Raw genomic sequence first — 18836 nt, 5'->3', positions numbered from 1 at the left:
TGAGCAGTCTTCACAGTGAAGGATGGTAAGCAGTGGGGTGCCACAGGGCTGAGTACTGGGTTCCATGCTCTTTAACTTGTTCATAAATGATTTGGAGTTGGGAGTGAGCAGTGAAGTGGCCCAGTTTGCAGATGACACTAAATTGTTCAGGGTGGTGAGAACCAGAGAGGATTGTGAGGCACTCCAAAGTGATCTGTTGAGGCTGGGTGAGTGGGCGTCAACGTGGCAGATGAGGTTTAGTGTGGCCAAGTGCAAAGTAATGCACATTGGGGCCAAAAATCCCAGCTACAAATATAAGTTGATGGGGTGTGAACTGGCAGAGACTGACCAAGAGAGAGAGGTCGTGGTAGATAACTCACTGAAAATGTCAAGACAGTGTGCGACTGCAATAAAAAAGGCCAACTCCATGCTGGGAATTATTAGGAAGGGAATTGAAAACAAATCAGCCAGTATCATAATGCCCCTGTATAAATCGATGGTGTGGTCTCATTTGGAATACTGTGTGCAATTCTGGTCACCGCACCTCAGAAAGGATGTTATAGCATTGGAAAAAGTGCAGAAAAGGGCAACTAGAATGATTAAAGGGTTGGAACACTTTCCCTATGAAGAAAAGTTAAAACGCTTGGGACTCTTTAGCTTGGAGAAACATCGACTGTGGGGTGACATGATAGAGGTTTACAAGATAATGCATGGGATGGAGAAAGTAGAGAAAGAAGTCCTTTTCTCCCTTTCTCACAATACAAGAACTCGTGGGCATTCAATGAAATTGCTGAGCAGTCAGGTTAAAACGGATAAAAGGAAGTACTTCTTCACCCAAAGGTTGATTAACATGTGGAATTCACTGCCACAGGAGGTGGTGGCAGCTACAAGCATAGACAGCTTCAAGAGGGGGTTAGATAAAAATAAGGAGCAGAGGTCCATCAGTGGCTATTAGCCACAGTGTGTGTGTGTGTGTGTGTGTAATTTTTTTGGCCACTGTGTGACACAGAGTGTTGGACTGGATGGGCCATTGGCCTGATCCAACATGGCTTCTCTTATGTTCTTATGTTCACACAAAAGTGATCCGATCCATTTAAATGTATTAAGCCGTATTAAGCATTACAGCCTTAAACATCTTGCATATCTTTCAAAAACGTGCTGTGGAACTCAGTCTAGTTGCCTGCACAAACAAGACACTGACTAGAAAATTGAAGATCAGTATATTAGCCCTGTAACTCAGTCCATTATAAGAACTGAAAGACTTCATGCTTACATCAGGTTATAATGGTGCTCCACTGGACCCTGTTTCCAAAATGTGGTTATACTCTCTTACCACTAAGTAATGAAACCCAGTTTGGTTCTTTTCAGCTTGCTAGTGCACTGTTTAAATTTGTTTTCCACTTATGAAAATATGTTTTTCTGCTGCTCTCATCTTTAGAGACAGACCTTGTGGAAGGGATTGATATAGTATAGAGGTGATATTGTATAGCTTTAAAGAGAGTGACTCTTTTTTTAAATCCTTAATTTTTTAAAAAAGAATTTGGAAATTCACAAGGAGGCAAGAGGGGTTTTTTAATTTTTGTTTGCTGTTTATTATATTGTTGTTCCTCATTATGTTACAACAAAGATTCAAAGAATAAATGCACAGACAACAAAGAAAAGGTAAAGACAAAAGCTCCAAGAAAGCATCTGGAGGCCCTGACCTGGATAGCCCAGGCAAGCCCAGTCTTCTAGGAAGCTAAGCAAGGTTGGCTTTGGTTAATAATTGGATGGGAGACTTTCTTGAAATATCCAGTTGGGAGGACAGGGGCAGGCTCTATTCATCTCTGAATATCCTGCAGGTCCCCAGTAGGGATCAGTCACCAGAGGTTGACATGACTTTCAGATGTAGGCACACACACAAATATTTTTTTAAAAAAAACCAAAGAAAAAGAAAGCATGTGGATCTTTCCTTGCAGTTATTCTTTAATAGCTGAAGACGCAAGCTTTGTTAAATATTAAAAGTGGTTTGCTTCATGGGGTTAGTCCAGCAATACTCAGTTACTCAGGAGCCAGAGGGGTTCTCTGACACAATGCCTCTGGGTGGCTCTTCTGAGCATTGTTCCCCAGTGTGACACACAATAATAATAATACTTTTTATTTATATCCTGCCCTCCCCATCGAAGCAGGCTCAGGGCAGCTCACAACATATGGCCCCATGTTTCAGGAAAGTGGGCAGTGCCCTTCTCTTATAGAGCTTCTGTTTGAAACAGCCATTGCCAAGGAATAGTTAATCTGTGAGCGTCCCTAGGGTTGCAAGGTCTGTGTAGGAAAATACCTGGAGACTTTGAGGATGGATCCAGGAGAAGGTGGGGTTTGGGGAGGGGCCTCAGCAAGGTACAATCAGGGCTTTTTTGTAGCAGGAACTCCTTTGCATATTAGGCCACACACCCCTGATGTAGCCAATCCTCCAAGAGCTTATAGGGCTTTTAGTGCATGGCATACTGTAAGCTCCAAGAGGACTGGCTGCATCAGGGATATGTGGCCCATTATGCAAAGGTGTTCCTGCTACAAAAGAAAAGCCCTGGGTACAATGCTATAGAGTCCACCCTTCAAAGCACTGATCTCTGCCAGCTGGAGATAGTTGGAAAAGCGGGAGATCTCCAGACCTCACCTGGAGGCTAGCAACCCTAGGTGCAAGCATCATGCCAGATATGGAAATCTGTGTAACTCTTATGGCGGATGGTAATTGCAGATGTGGTTTTCCATGACCGCTGGTTTGTCAATTGGCTTAGAGGTGTATAATTGTTTAGCTTTGGCTTTGCATGTACAAAGAGAAGCTTTGGGTTAAAGACACACTTTTTTAAAAAATTGAAAAATAAATAAAAGCTTTACTGTCGCCTTCATAGACATTGCATACTGGTAAAAAATAATGCTTAGCATTTATGTGAGAGTCCAGGCCCTTCACATGCATTGTCATGTTGCAGGCCTCACCTGTATGGTAGGCGAAAATTAGGGAAATTGAGAAAGAGAGAGAGAAAGTTAGAGCCAAGGCTGGAGTAAGAGAATTCTGGATGTATAGATCATTTGTTTAGCAGTTTTTCATGCACAAATATTCCTGATTGTATAAAAATGCAGACAGACAATTTGACTAGCAGAAGCATGTGTTTAGGCTTCCCTAAATTGTGCCTCAGTTGATCAGTACTCATGATGCACACTTAATTTTTTGTCTTGGGCAAAGTTTGCAGTCTTGGGCAAAGTTTTTAGAAGATTGACTGTAATATATTAGAACAGGGGTGTCGAATTCATTTGTTATGAGGGCCGGATCTGACATAAAAGAGAGCTTGTTGGGCCGGGCCATGTTGTGTTGGGCCGAGACATGTTGGGCCGAGCCATGTGTGTACTTATTTAAGATTAGGTAGCAGAGATATAAATTTTATAAAGAACACAGACAAACACAAATATATATATTTTTAAAAAATGAAAACATGCTTAAAACATCAGCACTCATTGGTCTTAAAGGTGCTTTCTTTGTATTTCTCCCATGGGATCCAGGGACCTGGCAAAGAAAACTCTGACTTCTTCCTTTCTTCCCCAGGGACTGGGTGGGGGAGGAGCCTCAGTCAATAGAAGGAAGAGAGGTTTAGTTCAGTAGATTTGCTGTGCAATTGAGAGGGCCTGGCAAAGCAAGCTATTCCTCAACAAGGGAGGAACATCAGCCAATGGAGAAAATAAGAGGTTTTTGAGAAAATAGGGGTTCTGTAGCTCCTATGTGATTGAGCAAGCCTTGCAAGCTGTTATGCAAAAGGAAGCAAGAGAGAGGAAGAAGGAAGCAGATGACATCCAGTTGCTCGGGGCCTGATAGGAGCCCTCCAGGGGCCTGATTTGGTCGCCAAAATGCATGTTTGACACTCCTGTATTAGAACTTTTCAGGTGAGGCCTGTTTATTCTTCACTATGCTAGGCATGCATGCTAGCTGAGGGCAACTTGATTTGGCTGCAGACATACCTTAGACATGGTAAGGTTTGTAATCAGTCAAGTGAAAATGTTTGTTTGTGTGTTTGTGTGTAGGTGTGTGGAGGGACAGCAGCTTTTTGCTAGCAAATTGCAGTTGTTAACACTGGGCAGCTGTTAGCATGGATCCAACAAAGAAAGGCAGTTTTCACTGATACCCTATCTCCCTCTGTGGATGTCTGACTCCACCCCATGCTGTTTTCTGTGGGGTTTTTTTTGGGGGGGGGGCTCTTTCTCATAGAGGCATCATTTTGGGCTAGGAATTTGGGCTCCAGTAAGAGGAGGAGGTAAATAAATCCATCTCCATGAGTGGAGGTCCTTCCTTCTGCAGAGATCTCTGGTGGATCTAAGACACTCATTTGTATTAATGTTAAGAGAGGCCAGTTTTAATTTTTTTCCCAAAACTATGTGAAAAACACAGGTTTTCTGTTAGTTGCACACAAAATTTTAATGGACTGAGATCAACTATAAATCTGATTATTTATTGTATCCCATAACAGCAAGCATGCAAGCAAGTGAAACTGAATCTGTGAATACTGAAAATGTTGGTGGAGATGGAGAGGGCCATGTGTGCTGTGGAGCTCTGTGGTGAGTACCTACAGAATGTCAAAAATATTTTTTCCAGATATCAATATGGGGGGTGGGGGGAAGAGATTTTCACATTATTTCAACTGTACTTGTCTGGATATCCAGTTAAGGATGAATCCCTTTTGTTAATTCAAATTCTGGCCATGATATTCTCTGAACAGAAATGGAGCTCTCTGAAATTTGGATGTGATAGAATGTGTAAATATTCTGTTCATCTGAATATTACTAAATATCTTTCTGAATTTTATGTACTCTACTAATCCAGGGTGCCTGTGGGTGCCATGGAACCCATCAACAGCTTTCCAGATGCCCATGTGTTTTTAGAAAGGGGATGGGACCATGTGGGGCTTTTATCAAGAAGAGTTTCTAACCACTGGATATCTGATTGGCTGTCCAGATTAAAATAACATTGTTTCAACTGCAGCCACCACCCCACTGTTGGTTTTATTCCCTCTCACTGCTCCTTCCCAGAATATTCTTTAAAAGCCCCTATTTTCACCAGGGCTTAGTGTTCTTCTGTGTTGTATGGTTTCACCTCTTGTGGCAGCCATCTTGTAGTTGGTTCCACTTACTGCAGCAGCCATTTTATGGTTGTGCTCACCACCTTGTGTCAAAATTCCAAAGGTACCTACAGGCTCAAAATAGTTGTGAACCAATGCACCAGTTGTCTACTATTATTACATATCATGTGAAGAGCTAGAAGTTTCACAAAGTAAAAATTTTATGAACCTATTTGTTGCACATACATGGTCTTAATTAACACATTATAAATGTGATTTTCACCACTTTGCTGCCAATATTGTTGGGTGCATAGAGTAAAAACCAAGGTTCAAATTCTGTTCTGTCAGTCAGTCTCACTGGATGGCCTTGAAAAAGTGCTGCCCTTCAATCTTGTGTATCTCTTAGGACTGCTATAAGGCTAACATACTGTTTCAGGCTCCATGGAAAGGAACAGAATACAAACATACCATCACTGTTTTCTTCATGTAATTATAGATTTCTATTTGATTCTTATAACCTGCTTTGGTATTGACTTCTATTAAAATTATCTTGATACAGAGTGGGGCTAACCATTTGTTCAAATAACTGTAGTTTCCTTTGAATGTAAATATGGACAGTAGCTCAGTGGTAGAGCATCTGCTTGGTAAGCAGAAGGTCCCAGGTTCAATCCCTGGCATCTCCCCAAAAAGGTCCAGGCAAATTGGTGTGAAAAATCTCAGCTTGAGACCCTGGAGAGCCGCTGCCAGTCTGAGTAGACAATACTGACTTTGATGGACCCAGGGTCTGATTCAGTAGAAGGCAGCTTCATATGTTCATGTGTACATTACATTACTCTATCAAAAACTGCATCACCTAAATTCCATTGGTGGCTAAATTAAACTGATTTATTTTCCAATGTAGGTTTCAAGGGAGAAGGAATTGCATAAATGGTTTCTGTATTTTCTTAAAAATGTGTTTTCCTTTTCTTTTAGTCAAGTTATCTCAAAATCCAGGTTCAGGTCAGTATTTTCCTCTCTTTTCCCATCTCTCTTTTTTCCCTGTATAACACCATGTTGTTCCATAACACTGTGTTAAGCTCTACATATTGTGGTTGAATATGACTGAATTTTAAAAATTGTGCTGTAGTGAATACAGAAGGCTTATAGATGCACTGTCATTTGCTGCCTTTTTCAAACCAAGCTGCCACCATAAACAATTGTGGGTAGGTTTTTTGTGTCTACAGGAGTGTCTGCAGAAGAGAAAGGGAAAATAGTTTGTGCAGGTTGAACTGTATTAATACACTAGGCTTGCCAATTCCCAGGTCCCAGTGGGGGTTCTCCTGCTTTTCCAGGCTCCTTCCCGCCCCCAGTCAGCTGGCCGGTGGGGGGAAGCTCCTCCCCCATGGCTACCATGTGCCTTTCCCCTTCAGAACGCTAGGAGAAAGCTTGCAAAGGTTTCCTTTTTGGATGGTGTGTCTGCATCTTTAAGACTGAACAGACTAAGGTGAACAGACAGAACAATGGGGCTGCTCCCACGTTGCTGTGAAAGCAGCCCAGACCTTTGTTGTACAAGCTTTTCAGAGGTCATTTGCATAGTAAAGGGTAAACTTGAACCTTTGGTTTCCCTGTGTTATTGGAAGTTCAGCAACTTGTGAGTAAATTGCCCCCATGGGACAATTTGCTTCTGTGTGTGTGTGTGTGAGAGAGAGAGAGAGAGAGAGAGAGAGAGAGAGATGATTCGCAGCTGCTTGGGTGAGCAAATGAAGACTGTATTCAGGGGAACTGCACTGCTGTGTTTTTATTTATTTATTTTAGGTAAAGTCTCCTGGCTCCACCCCCAAAGTCTCCCGGCCCCACTCCCAAAGTCGCCAGATATTATCTGTGTTAGACTTGGCAACCCTATAATACACATGTATGAAATGGTGTGACAAGATAGCCACTTTTTCTTGAAAAATCTCCTTTAGATTGGAGGAAATTTTGAAACAGAACAAAATAGGGTTACTGGGTTATGATTATACGCAGTTACATGTGAGTTGCAGTTTGTCTCAGAGAGCAAACCAATCACCAAGTAGGAAAAAAAGGATAAGAATACTGCACTGATGGCAGCAGAGCAGGATTATGTCACAATTAGCAAGTATCATCAGAAGCTGTTAAACATATAGGGATGGATTGTGTTGGAAGCAGGATGTTTGGAATATCAAGTGAGCAGCATCCTATGCCTTGATAAACTGTTCAGAGGCTAACAGGCATCTTATTTAGAAAGATCTTTTTTATATGATTTACTGGCTACTGCACTTCCATTGCTGTAATACATTTCTGTAATATCTAGGTTGGTAGATGAATAATCCCACAATTGAGGTTGATAGATGAATAATCCCACAGCGTAGAAGAAACAGTTCTTTATATTTGCAAACTGAATGCTGCTGATATTCAGAATAATTAATAACATCAAGAAGACAAACCAAATGGAATTCTGATAGCATCTAGAATTTTTGATCAGGCAAAATCCACTTTATCTTGTAAGTGCTGAACAATTTGAGCTGATGTCTTCAGATGGGTGTTTCTTTTGTTCTTGTTTATTCTGGCAAATTAACTAGATGATTTGATGCCATAAACTATAGTGTCTGGCTGATGGTTGCCTGGTTGGGTTGCCAACCTCCAGGTGGCACCTGGAGATTTCCCGCTATTACAGTTTATCTGTGGGTGATCAAGATCAGTTCACCTGGAGAAAATGGCTGCTTTGAAGGATGGACTCTGTAGCATTATAACCTGTTGAGGTCCTTCCCCTCTCCAGGTCTCCTTTCTCCCTCTGCCTCCAAGCAACTTTCCCCAGGCTGCATCAACAAAATATCCAGGTATTTCCCAACCTAGAGCTGGTAATCCTTTTGCCTAGTTCACGGGTGGCCAAACTATGGCTCTTTCAGACATATTGTGTGGGTCCTGAAGCCCCCACCACCCTGTCAAACAGCTTGGAGAAGGCATTTCTCTCTTTAAATAATTTCTCCAAGCCAAGCCATCATTTAAAGTTAAAGTTGCTTTCTTTATACCTCTCCCTTCCCATTTATTTTCCATCCTTCTTTCCAGCTCTCAGACATCTGACATTAATGTCTTGTGGCTCTCAAACATCTGACATTCATGTATTGCAGCTCTCAAATATATGACACTTATTCTATGTGGCTCTTACATTAAACAAGTTTGGCCATCCCTGGCCTAGTCCTATATGTTTTAAGATTGCATAGTTCTGATTCTTCTCAGGAATATGATCAAAAGTATATTTTGTGGCAGACGTCTTGATTTTCTGAAATGAACAATAGTTAGATTAAGAGTATGAAGCTTTGTGTGTAGATAGTCCTGGATGCAATCCTTTACATTTAACCTTTCTTAAAGGATATCTGGTAAAAAGACTGGGAAAAATTGGGCCACTGCCAAATAACTGATTCGGTATAAGTAAGGTTTCTGTGACTTTAGGAAATATTTTGGTATGATTACTGTTTCATTGTCTTTCCTTGCTACTCTGTATAAATAAAAAAGACTGATTGGTGTTCATTTTGTGAATAATGAGAGGTTCCATGTATTACAAAGCAATGGAAAGAACTAGAGGTATAGCTGGTCTGTGCATGGTTAACACTGCTCATCCGTAGTTAACAGTGAAGATTACTAATAAGAAATTATTGCCATAGAGTTTAAGTTTTCCATTCTTGGAGGATACTGACTCAGGGATTAGAATGCAGCTGTCCTGCATTCTAATCACTATGTACAGCACAGCGCACGCTACAGAGGCGACCAGTGGAACCCCACTGGTCCCCGGATGTAGCTCGCTAATACGCACCGCCAATCAAGATCTGTTGCGGGAAGTTTACCTAACCAGGATTGGACCTGGCCTCACGGAGGGTTGTTCTAGGGCATGTATATAATCGGGACCCAGCCTGCCATTCTCCCTCTTGTGATGTACCCACTAATGAAGTATGTTGCCTTCAACACTTCTCGTCACTGAGTACATTACACTGGCGATGAAGGAGGGATCTAGCTAGGAGGACTCCCCAAGCGCGAAGTCGCTGACCTGGCTGGAGACGAGGAAAGCACGGAGCCGCAAGAGACAGAAGCGCCCGCCGCCACCATGGCGAGCCCGAGTGTAACGATGGGCCATCTTGCTGAGTTCGACCCCGCCAACCCTGAGAGGTGGGAGACCTACACGGAGTGGGTCGAATGCTACCTACGCGCAAACATGATTACCGCCGACAGTCGCATGAAAGACGTACTCCTGAGTGTCTGTGGGGAGGCCACCTTCGAGATCGCCAGAGGTCTCTCGGCCCCTGCGAAGCTCACCGAGAGAACATACAGGGAGATCGTCAGACTACTCACTGGGCATTTCTTGCCCCAGCCTTCCATCATCGCCCGCCGATTCCTCTTCCACAAGAGAGATCAAGGGCCCGGAGAAACGGCTGCCGTCTACCTGGCCGCTCTCCGCCAGATCGCAGGCAACTGCGGTTTCGACAAGCGGGAGGAAGCCTTGAGAGACCGATTCGTATGGGGCCTCCGAGACGAAAGGCTGCAGCAAAAGCTCTTCGCAAAGGAGGAGCTCACCCTTCAACAAGCTTTCAACGAAGCAACCGCGTTTGAAAGAACCACCAAAGCATACAACAACCCGTGAGAAGTCCACCAGGAAGAGATGGCGCCCGGCGACCCAGAGGACAAAGAGGCCTTCCAGCTCCGCCGCCAACAAGTAATGGGCCCGAGAGCTCCCACGCGGCAACGAGCCACAGATAAACCAACCAACAGCAAGTGTGCCAGCTGTGACGACCCCCATGAGAGACGGGACTGCCCCTATCACAACATGGACTACAGGAACTGCGGGAAAGTGGGCCACATAGTGCGGGCTTGCCGGGCCAAGGCAACTTGCAGATGCCAGGCCGCTCACCAAGACTCAACCGATGCTCACACAACAGCATCGACCAGCCTCCAGGTAATGAACTTGCCCCTCACCGCCCCCAACAAAGTTAGACTGTCAGTCCTAATCGAGGGCGCTCCATGCAAAATGGAGGTGGACTTGGGCTCCTCCATATTTATAATTCGGAGGAGACCCTAAGAAAACTGTGCCCCCATCGCCGGCTCCAATTGATTTTATCCTGTGGGACTTTCAGAAAAACCCCGTGCACATTTTGGGCTGGGCCACGGTACAGGTAGAGAGGAAGAACTTCAGGGGGCCACTGGACATTCTAGTGGTTAAGTGCCAGCTCACCACATTACTGGGGCTGGCCTGGTTTAGACCGCTAGGTATTCAATTAGTGGGGGTGCAGCAGATGGAAACGAATAACTTCGAGAACATGTGCCAAGAATTCTCCGAAGTTTTTGATGGGACCCTGGGGAGTTACAATGGGCCGCCCATCACCTTACCTCTCAATCCCCTCGTTAGACCGATAAGACTGAAGGCCAGGCGAGTTCCGTTCACTCTAAAACCTAAAATAGAAGCGGAGCTGGACCGACTCATGGCCCAGGGAATGCTGGAACCGGTATCCTATGCTGCCTGGGAAACACCCATAGTCACCCCAGTGAAGCCGAACGGGGATGTGCGAATATGCACTGACTACAAGTGCACTATCAATAAAGCGCTACAGGACAACCCATACCCCATCCCAGTGGTCAGCCACGTCCTGGTGGCCCTAGCGGGTTCCAAGGTTTTTGGAAAACTAGACCTGGCTCAGGTGTACCAGCAACTCGCAGTAGACGCCAAGACAGCAGAGGCTCAAACTATTGTGACCCACAGGGGAGTTTTTCGGGTGCGGTGGTTGCAATTTGGGGTTAGTGTAGCTCCGGGGATCTTTCAGAGCATAATGGACTCCCTTCTCAAAGGAATCCCCGGAGTGCAACCGTTCTTTGACGACGTACTTATCGCGGCCCTGGACACGGAGGAGTTCAGCAGCCGCCTGAGAGAGGTGCTCCACCATTTCCAGACGGCGGGCCTGAAAGTAAAAAAGGAAAAGTGTTCACTAGCGGTGCCGAGGGTGGAGTTCTTGGGGTTTGTGGTAGACGCTGAGGGAATCCACCCGACAGAGGACAAGACCAGGGCGATAGTCCACGCCCCGCCCCTCACGTGCAAGGCGGAGCTACAAAGTTTCTTGGGATTATTAAATTTTTACCATTCGTTTTTGCCCAACAAAGCGGCCATTGCAGAACCCCTCCACAGGCTGCTCGATAAACACGCCCCATGGGTCTGGGGGAAGCAGCAGACCGCCGCTTTTCAGGCAGTCAAAGACCTCCTTGTTTCCAATGCGGTGCTCCACCATTTTGATGAAGCCCTACCATTGATTTTGGCGTGCAATGCTTTCCTGTACAGGGTGGGCGCAGTCCTGGGGCACCAACTTCCAGACGGGAGGGAGGTTCCTGTGGCATATTATTCGAGGACCCTGACCCCCGCAGAGCGCAACTACGCTCAGATGGACAAGGAGGCCTTGGCGATTGTGGCGGGTGTGCATAAATTCAATGACTACCTGTATGGTAGGCACTTCATGATCGCCACAGATCACAAGCTGCTCCTGGGCCTCCTCGCCCCAGACCGCCAGACCCCGCAAATTGTATCACAGTGAGTCCTGAGGTGGAACCAGTTCCTAAACTCATATACATATGCCCTGGTTCACCGCCTGGGCAAGGCCATGGGACACGCTGACGCCCTCAGCCACCTGCCATTACCCTCAACGGACCCAGATCCCGCCCCTGCCCACCATGTGATGCTTATGGAGACTCTGCTTGAGCGGCCCCTCCACGTCGCTGAGGTGGCTCGGGCCATGAGGAGGGACCGTATACTCGCACGTGTTTTGGACTGGGTGGGAAGGGGATGGCCCGAGGGCAAGCTGGACCCACAATTCAGGGCGTTCACATCGCGTAGAGACGAGCTGTCCACACAAAAGGGGTGCATACTCTGGGGTAGCAGGGTGGTGGTCCCCCCCTCGCTGCGGAAGCAAGTGTTAGAGGCTTTACATGAAACACACCTGGGGATAGTGCGGATGAAGGCCCTGGCACGCAGTTACGTATGGTGGCCGGGTATGGATGATGAGATAGAGGAGTGGGTGAGAAGGTGCCAACCCTGCCAAGAGTCCCGGCCCGATCCGCCTAGCGCCCCTGTCCACCGCTGGGAGTCCAATAGGAGGCCGTGGCCCTGGCTTCACTTAGATTTTGCAGGGCCATACCAAGGCCAGATATTCTTCATCTTGGTTGATGCTTACACCAAGTGGTTAGAGGTGATCCCCATAGCTTCCACCTCCACAGCAGCAGCGGTACGAGCCTTGCAAAGGGTCTTTTGCACCCACGGAATCCCCGATACCCTGGTCACGGACAATGGGACCGCTTTCACCTCCCAGGAATTCCAGGATTTCTTGAATAGATATCTCATTCAACACATTAGGTCCACCCCCTTCCATCCAGCCACCAACGGCCAGGCTGAGCGCATGGCGCGCACCACCAAAGAGGCCCTGGGCCGTATTGTACAGGGCGACTGGGACCACCACCTGGCAGCCTTCCTATTTGACAACCGAATCACCCCCAACCCCGTCACTGGGTCAAGCCCTGCCGAATTACTAATGGGGAGGAAATTGATCACGAGGTTAGATAGGCTACATCCCGACCGGGCCACTGATCTCCGCAGTTCCCCCGAAACCAGGGAAGCCGCCAGGGGGTTCTTCCCAGGGGACCCGGTGTACGCTAAGAACTTCGCAAGTGGCCTGGAGTGGTTACCCGCCTGGGTGCTGCGCGTGACTGGGTCCCGCTCATACGAGGTCTCGACAGAGGGGGGCCAGGTTCTCAGGAGGCATATCGATCAGTTGCGCCGCCGCACTTTGCCAGAGGAACCAACTGCCACGGGGGGCGGGGGAAGCGGGGAAGAACTGACAGCAACACCCCCGGAAAATACCCCGCCCATGCCGGCCGCACCAACTGCACGGGCGGAAGAGCACCACAGCGGCGGAAGCGACCCCACCAGAGAAGAAACTCCGGACGAGCAACAAGCAACGGCCAGTCAGTGTCCGGCAACACCTCAACAAAGGGAAACCGCCGCCCCGCCAGCCACAGCGGCCACACCGACTCCCCAAGCAACCCCAAGGAGGTCGACCAGGGAACGCTGGGCACCGGCATACTTGAAAGACTATGTGTCCTGAACTAGGGGGGGAGGAGTGTTATGTCCTGCATTCTAATCCCTATGTACAGCACAGCGCACGCTACAAAGGCGACCAGTGGAACCCCACTGGTCCCCGGATGTAGCTCGCTAATACTCACAGCCAATCAAGATCTGTGGCAGGAAGTTTACCTGACCAGGATTGGACCTGGCCTCACGGAGGGTTGTTCCAGGGCATGTATATAATCGGGACCCACTAATAAAGTATGTTGCCTTCAACAAGTCTCGTCACTGAGTACATCACACAGTGCTTTCATTGAACTATCCATCACAACTGCAAGATTTCTTTCCTAGTCAATTAGTGTCAGGTCAGAGCCCATCCATGAATATGTAAAGTTAGTATATTTTTTTACTCCATCGTCATCCCAATTTGGAGGGATTATTCACAATCAGTGCTGGAATTATTCACATTTTTGGTTCTCAGTAACCTGCATACCTTGTCATCTGCAAACCTCATTTATGAATACATTAAATGGCACCAGTCCTAATATAAGTCCCTGGGGGATTCCACTAAATCCCTCCATAACAGTAGCTGTCTATTTACTTGTATTCAGTGATTCTTGCCAGTTAGTTACTAATCCACAAGAGGACCCATCCTCAGGGCTGGCTGTAGACTGTCTGGCACCCTAGGCAAGGCTAACTTCTGGTGCTCTCCCCCTGCACTGATAACTTCACCAAGACACATGGGGGCACTCAATTTGCCGCACCCAGAATGCCAGCTCCCATGCAATCACCTAGTTTGCCTATTGGCAGGCGTGGCCTTGCCTGTCCTCTTAATTGTTAAGTTTGCTCAGAAGCCTTTTGTGAGGGCTCAAATGTTACTGTAGATCCTGTACAGTATTTTGAATCAAAACCAGTGGAAAGCACTGTTTGTAAGTAAGCAAGACTTTGGTAAGTAAGTATAACTTCTAACATGCTTATCATCTGTTGGTGTTTCTGAAATAAATATTGCATCTGCTTGCTGATAGAACATGAAACCTGAAGAACAGAAAAACAAGGCAGCAGTGTTTTCTAAAGTTCCTAACAAAACAGCTAGTTAAAAAGCTAATAAAGGGTTATCAGGAATTTCTAAGGCATTTCTGGATGGAAAATATTATAGAAGAATGTGCTGCTGATTCATAACTGACTCATGGCAACCCCATCCATGGGGCATTCCAGGTAAAAGATATGTAGAGGTGGTTTTGCCATTCCCTTCCTCCATATAGCAGCCAAAGTTCTCTTTGGTGATCTTACATCCAACTACTAATCATGGCTGACCCTGCTTAGCTTAGATATGACAAGCTTGGGCTAAGCTGGCCTATTCAGGCTGCTGAAAGCTATTATAGGTGACAACAAAATATTGCTTTTCTTACATTGCTCACTGGAGTCAATGAGTCTCCATTTAAGCATATGTATCACGACTTATACATATGCTTAAATGGAGACTCATTGACCCCAGTGAGCAAGGTCATGTTAAAGATCCTACAAGCTAGGCTTCAGCATTATGTCGATTGGGAAGTACCAGAAGTTCAAGCTGGGTTTTGGAGAGGTAGAGAACTAGAGATCAAATTCCCAACGTTCACTGGATTATGGAGAAAGCACGGGAGTATCAGAAAAACGTCTATTTCTGTTTCATTTACGCTAAAGCCTTTGATTGTGTGGATCACAACAAACTGTGGCAAGTCCCTAAAGAGATGGGAGTCCCAGACCACCTCACGTCTCCTGAGAAATCTGTATAAGGGTCAAGAAGCAGCTATCAGAATGGGATATGGAACAACTGATTGGTTTAGGATAGGAAAAGGAGTTCAACAAGGATGCATATTGTCATCCTGCTTATTTAATTTATATGCAGAGTACATCATGTGGAATGCTGGCCTGGATGAAGCACAAGCCGGTATTAAGATTGCTGGGAAAAACATCAACAACCTCAGCTATTCAGATGACAGCACTCTAATGGCAGAAAAGGAGGACCTAAAGAATCTCTTGTTGAGGGTGAAAGAGCTTGAAAGTAGGCTTGAAACTCAACATCAAAAAACTAAGATCATGGCATCCAGCCCCATCACACCTTGGCAAATAGAAGGGGAAGATATGGAAGTAGTGACAAACTTCACATTTCTGGGGTCCAAGATCACTGCAGATGGTGACTGTAGCCATGAAATTAAAAGACATTTGCTCCTTGGGAGAACAGCTATGGCGAACCTGGGCAGTATAATAAAAAAAGTAGAGACATCAGCCTGCCAAGAAAAGTCCATAGAGTCAAAGCGATGGTATTCACTGTAGTAATGTATGGCTGTGAGAGCTGGACCATAATGAAGGACAAGCGCAAAAGAATAGATGCTTTTGAGATGTGGTGCTGGAGAAGAATCTTGAAAGTCCCTTGGACTGCAAGAAGATTCAATCAGTCAGTCCTAAGGGAAATCAACCCAGACTGTTCCCTGGAAAGTCAGATGCTGAAGCTCAAATACTTTGGCCACCAAATGAGAAGGGAGCACTCACTGGAGAAGATCCTGATGCTGGGAAAGACAGAAGGCAAAAGAAGAAGGGGACGGCAAAGATGAGATGGCTGGACAGCATTACTGATGTAACTAACATGAATTTGAGCAGGCTTTGGAGGATGGTGGAACACAAGAGGGCCTGGCGTGACTTTGTCCATGGGGTTGCAAAGAGTCGGACTCGACTGTGTGACTGAACGACAAACAAATCTCGACTTTTATCACTGGCAAAATATTGCTTTTGAAATCGTAATCTTTATTTTATTTTAATAAAGCTTATTTTGCTTTGTGTTGTATCACTGCAAGTTTAGTGGTCGAAACCCAGGTTAAGCCTGTTTGAGTTTTTTTTGAGTTATAAATTGTCTTTATTGATAGTTGCATAACATACAATGTATATAAATGGTGTAAACAGAAGTTATAATAACAGTAGAGTATAATCCATAAATCATACCATACATAAAAATATAACAACCAAAAAATATCTCCAATTTCGTTCTGTTTGTCAGACTCTTTAAAAATAATTCAGTTTTTTATAATAGTGCTTTATAGGAAGGATATCTTTCTCATAAAAATAAGAAACCAAAGGGTACCAAACGAATACCACGTGTTTTTCGTATTGTTCATAGGTTATATCATAGGAATTATATGTGATTTTTATTACAATAAGTTTCCCATACCCTTTGGTACCATAAGTCTACTGTCGGTATGCTTTTGTGCATCCACAAAGTTGCAATTGTCAGTCTCGCTATTGCTAATAGAATATGAACCAGTTCTTCAGTGCTGGATCCAGATTTTGGATCTAACCAATTATGGAGTAGAAATATGTCTGGTTGTTAAGCCTGGTTACATTATCAACAGAGAGTCTTGCTCCAGGGTATCAGGTTTGAGACATGGGAACAATTCTCTCAGACCAAGGAGGTTAGCCTTGATAGTTGTGCCTACTACCTTCTGTAAGAATTCCAAGTGTGCCTGCATGCTAACGAAAAGATTGAGGACCGCTGCTTTATAGCTGGTGTATTTCCTTCCTGTCTCCTTGAGACCTACCATTCCCAAGATAAACTGTCAATGTTTTATAACGAGATTTGAATTTGGAAATTGAATTGAACATGCAGAAGTTTTCAATGACTTGAAGTTCCTCTTATCAGAAGGAAGATTTAATTTTTAGATATAGATTAATATAATTCTAGCATGTTTTTCATCACAGACTCCTGTGGTTGCCCAGGCAGGAACTTTTCTTTTTTTTCATGAAAGAGGAAGCAGCATGGAACTTACTGACAATCTAGAACACTGACTTTTGAATAAACTAATCTTTTGAGCAAGCTTTAGATCCACCCTTTCAGCCATTATTCAATAGGCTGTGGATGATGTTCCTCGTTTCCTACCATAGAACATGCAAACCTCTTATGGGGTCCTTTCCTTCTCATGCATCACTTAATTTGAGATGACCAACCTAGCAGTCCAAGAGATAACTTTATTCCTTTTTAAAAAAGACAAAAACAAAAACACAATATTGTTAAAGGATACTGCTTTGTAATAGGATTGGTTAAGATGTAACACCAAAACTGAGTTTGCCACTGTGTTAATGAACATCTAGTGTCAAGTCTGCTTCAACTCTGGACAAGTCTGTGTTCCATCTTTCTGGGTAAAAGCCACACTGTATACCAATGCTGCTAGCTCTCACTCCCTTTTCCCCCCTCCCTTCCTTTGTTATGTAGTTCTGCTTTGAAATGGGAATATGTGAAAGAGATTATGGTGCCTTCTCAGGCTGAGTACCGGGGGAGTATTCGCCCCAAGGCCACGATGGGCCTGAGAACGAATTTGTAACATCAATGTGTGAATGTGCCCTGCATAGTACCCCTCCCTAAAGAATCCCTTTGAAGTATACCTTATATGATTACACTTTACTGTATGGTCTTCAGTCTTCCAATCTCTCTGAGTAGTCGAGAACAATGATATCAATAAACTAGAAACTTTTTATCAGAAAGGTCTCGTTATTGAATCAGCCGACTTGACATCTAGGATGCTCCCTTTCCCTTTTTCATTTGCACACTATGATCTTTTTTAAAAAAATTGCAGCAAATCTGAGTTTGCCACTGTATCTGAAAATCATATCTTTAAAAAGGCAGTTTGTTGTCACTTTGCAATTATAATTTTCAGGTTAAGGACAATTAATAGTTCTAAATTATGGATGTAACAGCAAACTGTAGCTTGAGACAAATCTGGAATTATTTAACAATACCGCCAAGCAGCAGGGGAGCAGGTGTCTCATTAGTGAGCCCAAAGCTCCTCCAAAGCTTGTTGTGACAATATCACAGTTGTGTCTTTGGTTTCGTACTGTGTCTGGAGCAAACCATTCTGTGCAAAGATCACAGCATCCAGGGCTTTTTTTTGTTTTGCTTTTTGCTGGAGCCCATAACAGCAGAGCTCTTCCTGGGTTGGCCAGGGTTCTGACTGGCCAGACCCACCATGTGGCAGCCACGTGCTCTCACGCCAGGCGGTGTGGCCTAAAATGTAAATGAGCTCCTGCTGTGCTTTTTCTAAAAAAACAAACAAACCCAACACTGACAGACTGACAGCACCAATATTTCTTTTGAGATGCATAGTGGTAAGATTATGTGCTGTACTAATAAGTGGAACAATAGTTTCCCCTTTTTCTCTGTACATACATTTATAAGCATGGCTTCAGTCATATTCCCAATATGTGATCTTGCTGTTTCTTAACTTTGCTAATGCAGACTTGAGTTTCTTGTGCTGTTTTCCAAAGCTTTTTCATCTTTGGGGAATACCTTCAAAAATGTCTCTCAAAAACGTCTGCTTCTTTTTCTATAATTTTCTATGCAGTATAGACTTTTAGACTTGAATTTATGAACTTTAAACTATCAATTCTGTTGTAATTGGTCTTTGGATCTACCCCAGTAGTATTTTTTCCCCAGACCTAGGAAATGAGGAGAATAATAATATTAGTAGATAAGGGTAAACTTTGACTTCCATCATTCTTTAAATTCCATCATTCTGCTAAAGCCACAAGAAGAATTCTATTTTCGTTACTCTGTATACCAAATTTTCACTGAAAGTGGTTGTCTGGATTGAGGCTTGTTCTGGCTCTCATGGGTATAATACATTAATTTCTTAATTATTTTCTTAGAGGCCCTTAGATCATAC

General features: G+C 44.6%; 1 protein-coding gene across 12 annotated transcripts in view; it reads left to right on the top strand.

Moving 5' to 3' along the window:
• Positions 1-18836, top strand: part of CACNA1D (calcium voltage-gated channel subunit alpha1 D) — a 384077-nt gene that overhangs the window by 199354 nt on the left and 165887 nt on the right. For 11 of the 12 annotated variants that reach the window (XM_060239786.1, XM_060239788.1, XM_060239784.1 and 8 more), the window contains 2 exons: positions 4473-4560; positions 6033-6059. In XM_060239786.1, the coding sequence (XP_060095769.1) occupies positions 4473-4560; positions 6033-6059 (115 nt within the window). The remainder of the gene's footprint in view (positions 1-4472; positions 4561-6032; positions 6060-18836) is intronic. The other variant, XM_060239787.1, reaches the window with a different exon arrangement.

This window comes from Heteronotia binoei, chromosome 5 (assembly GCF_032191835.1).
Source record: "Heteronotia binoei isolate CCM8104 ecotype False Entrance Well chromosome 5, APGP_CSIRO_Hbin_v1, whole genome shotgun sequence".
In the NCBI taxonomy this organism is placed as follows: domain Eukaryota; kingdom Metazoa; phylum Chordata; class Lepidosauria; order Squamata; family Gekkonidae; genus Heteronotia; species Heteronotia binoei.
The sequence above is the reverse complement of the archived record's forward strand: the minus strand, read 5'-3'. Positions and strand labels throughout refer to the sequence as shown.